A 1,727-nucleotide genomic window follows, 5' to 3' on the forward strand; every position below is an offset into this window, starting at 1 on the left:
AAAAAAAAAAAGAGGGACTAGGTAAATAATGGCAAATGTTAGTACACGGAGGAGATTGTAATCATTGCAATGAAACAAAATATAATTTGTCGAATGTAAAACTAATGATTTGTGATGTAAAACTTTCACTCAATTCACAATAAAAAGAAAGAAACAAGACAAAATCAAGGTTCTGGCCCAGTATCTCAAAGCTCCTAGATGGGCTGGGAGAAATCCCTGTCATGTTTCTAATTCTTCCATCTTATTACACATCCTATATCATTATTTTGAGAGAGCTGAATGTAGACATTACATATATATATTGCCTTGTTTCTCCCATAATGGATGAAATATACTCTTCTCATTAGTTCAATAGGCCTTAAGAGGCATTTTACTCACTATTGCAGGCCACTGAACAATTTGTTCAGAAATTTCAGGAGATTTTCGTTCAGCCAAAATTAAGTTATGCTCAACTAAAAATGCTTTTCTTGGAAGGCTATACACTTCTATCCATCTTCTCTTCCTCCAAGTTTCTCCATCAAACTCCACACACACCTAGACAAAGAAACAGAATTGAAAAAAGGCAGAGTCAATTAACACCTATCATTAAGAATGCCCAAGTTGAATTATAATCATTATTCTACGTGAAATATTTTTTCTGAGTGCTCTTTCCCTTTTGCCACTTACTTCCCTTCACAACCCACAGTAAATACAAGCTGACATGGATCAAGCTTTGGCTCCCAAGCTACTTTGGGAAGAAGTCAAGGGTTCTTGAGGCAAGTCTCTGACTCCAAAGTAATCTCTGGGAAAAACAAAAAGCAAACTCAAAGATTTCCACCTATTATATTAGACATCTAGAATCTTGGTGTGGTGCTGTACAATAAGCTCTGGACTGCAAGGTCAGATGGAACTGCATGGTTGGTAGTTCAAATCCACCAGCCGCTCCTCAGAAACTTTAATACAGGGTCACTATGAGTCAGAACTGACTCGACAGCACTAAACAACAATTTGAAATCTGCACTTAGGAGTTAGAAGACACAGATTTGAAACCCAAAAGAAGTACTTATCACATTGTACTACAATCCTATGTAGGCACTGTCTGTGATTTAAGATGCTTTTTAATTCCTTTAACATTAAGAATTACCACAAGGTTTAATATAACACATACCCTCAATAGCCTATTGAGGTGAATGAACTGGGAAATTTACCTCAGCTTGGAATCTAAGACTACAGTGTTGTTTACTAAATACAGAAACAAGTAACTGATAATTAACCTGAGTTTTTCAAAATAATTGCCAGCTTCTCATATATAAGTCAAACTATCTTTGAAACAAAATTTTAGGAAGTAATATAAATTTGCTGATTTTGACCAACAAAATATCTTTTAACCCTAAGGTTGCACCCTTACAACCTACTATAAATATTTTAAGGCACAAAATAATTCAGTGTGAACGTCTAAACGGGTCTTTAGCAGTGACACAATAGTAGGATTTGTTCTCAAAACTTAGAAGTCAGATAAGCATACCCAAATCCCATAGCATCCTTAACCCAGTGTGTTAAAACACCACTTAATTTATTCTAAATCTTCTTTAAAGTTTTCTTTTAACTGATACATTCTAAACATGAAGCCTTTCCTTACCAAAGAGTCTCTTTCTTTTTTTTCTTAAATGTTTTATTGTGAATTATGTGATAGTTTACATGGGAGAACATTAGTTTTACATTCATTCTATCATATATCATCTCATTGC

At 34.5% G+C, this 1,727-nt stretch overlaps 1 protein-coding gene across 3 annotated transcripts in view; it reads right to left on the reverse strand.

Annotated features, from left to right (window-relative positions):
• KDM3A (lysine (K)-specific demethylase 3A) overlaps nt 1-1,727 on the reverse strand; it is a 73,177-nt gene that overhangs the window by 53,409 nt on the left and 18,041 nt on the right. For 2 of the 3 annotated variants that reach the window (XM_006875863.1, XM_006875864.1), the window contains exon 3: nt 379-534. The exons of the other annotated variant lie outside the window; for it this stretch is intronic. In XM_006875863.1, the coding sequence (XP_006875925.1) occupies nt 379-534 (156 nt within the window). The remainder of the gene's footprint in view (nt 1-378; nt 535-1,727) is intronic. 3 annotated transcript variants of the gene reach the window in all.

Source organism: Chrysochloris asiatica, unplaced genomic scaffold, assembly GCF_000296735.1.
Source record: "Chrysochloris asiatica unplaced genomic scaffold, ChrAsi1.0 scaffold00341, whole genome shotgun sequence".
Classification (NCBI taxonomy): Eukaryota; Metazoa; Chordata; class Mammalia; order Afrosoricida; family Chrysochloridae; genus Chrysochloris; species Chrysochloris asiatica.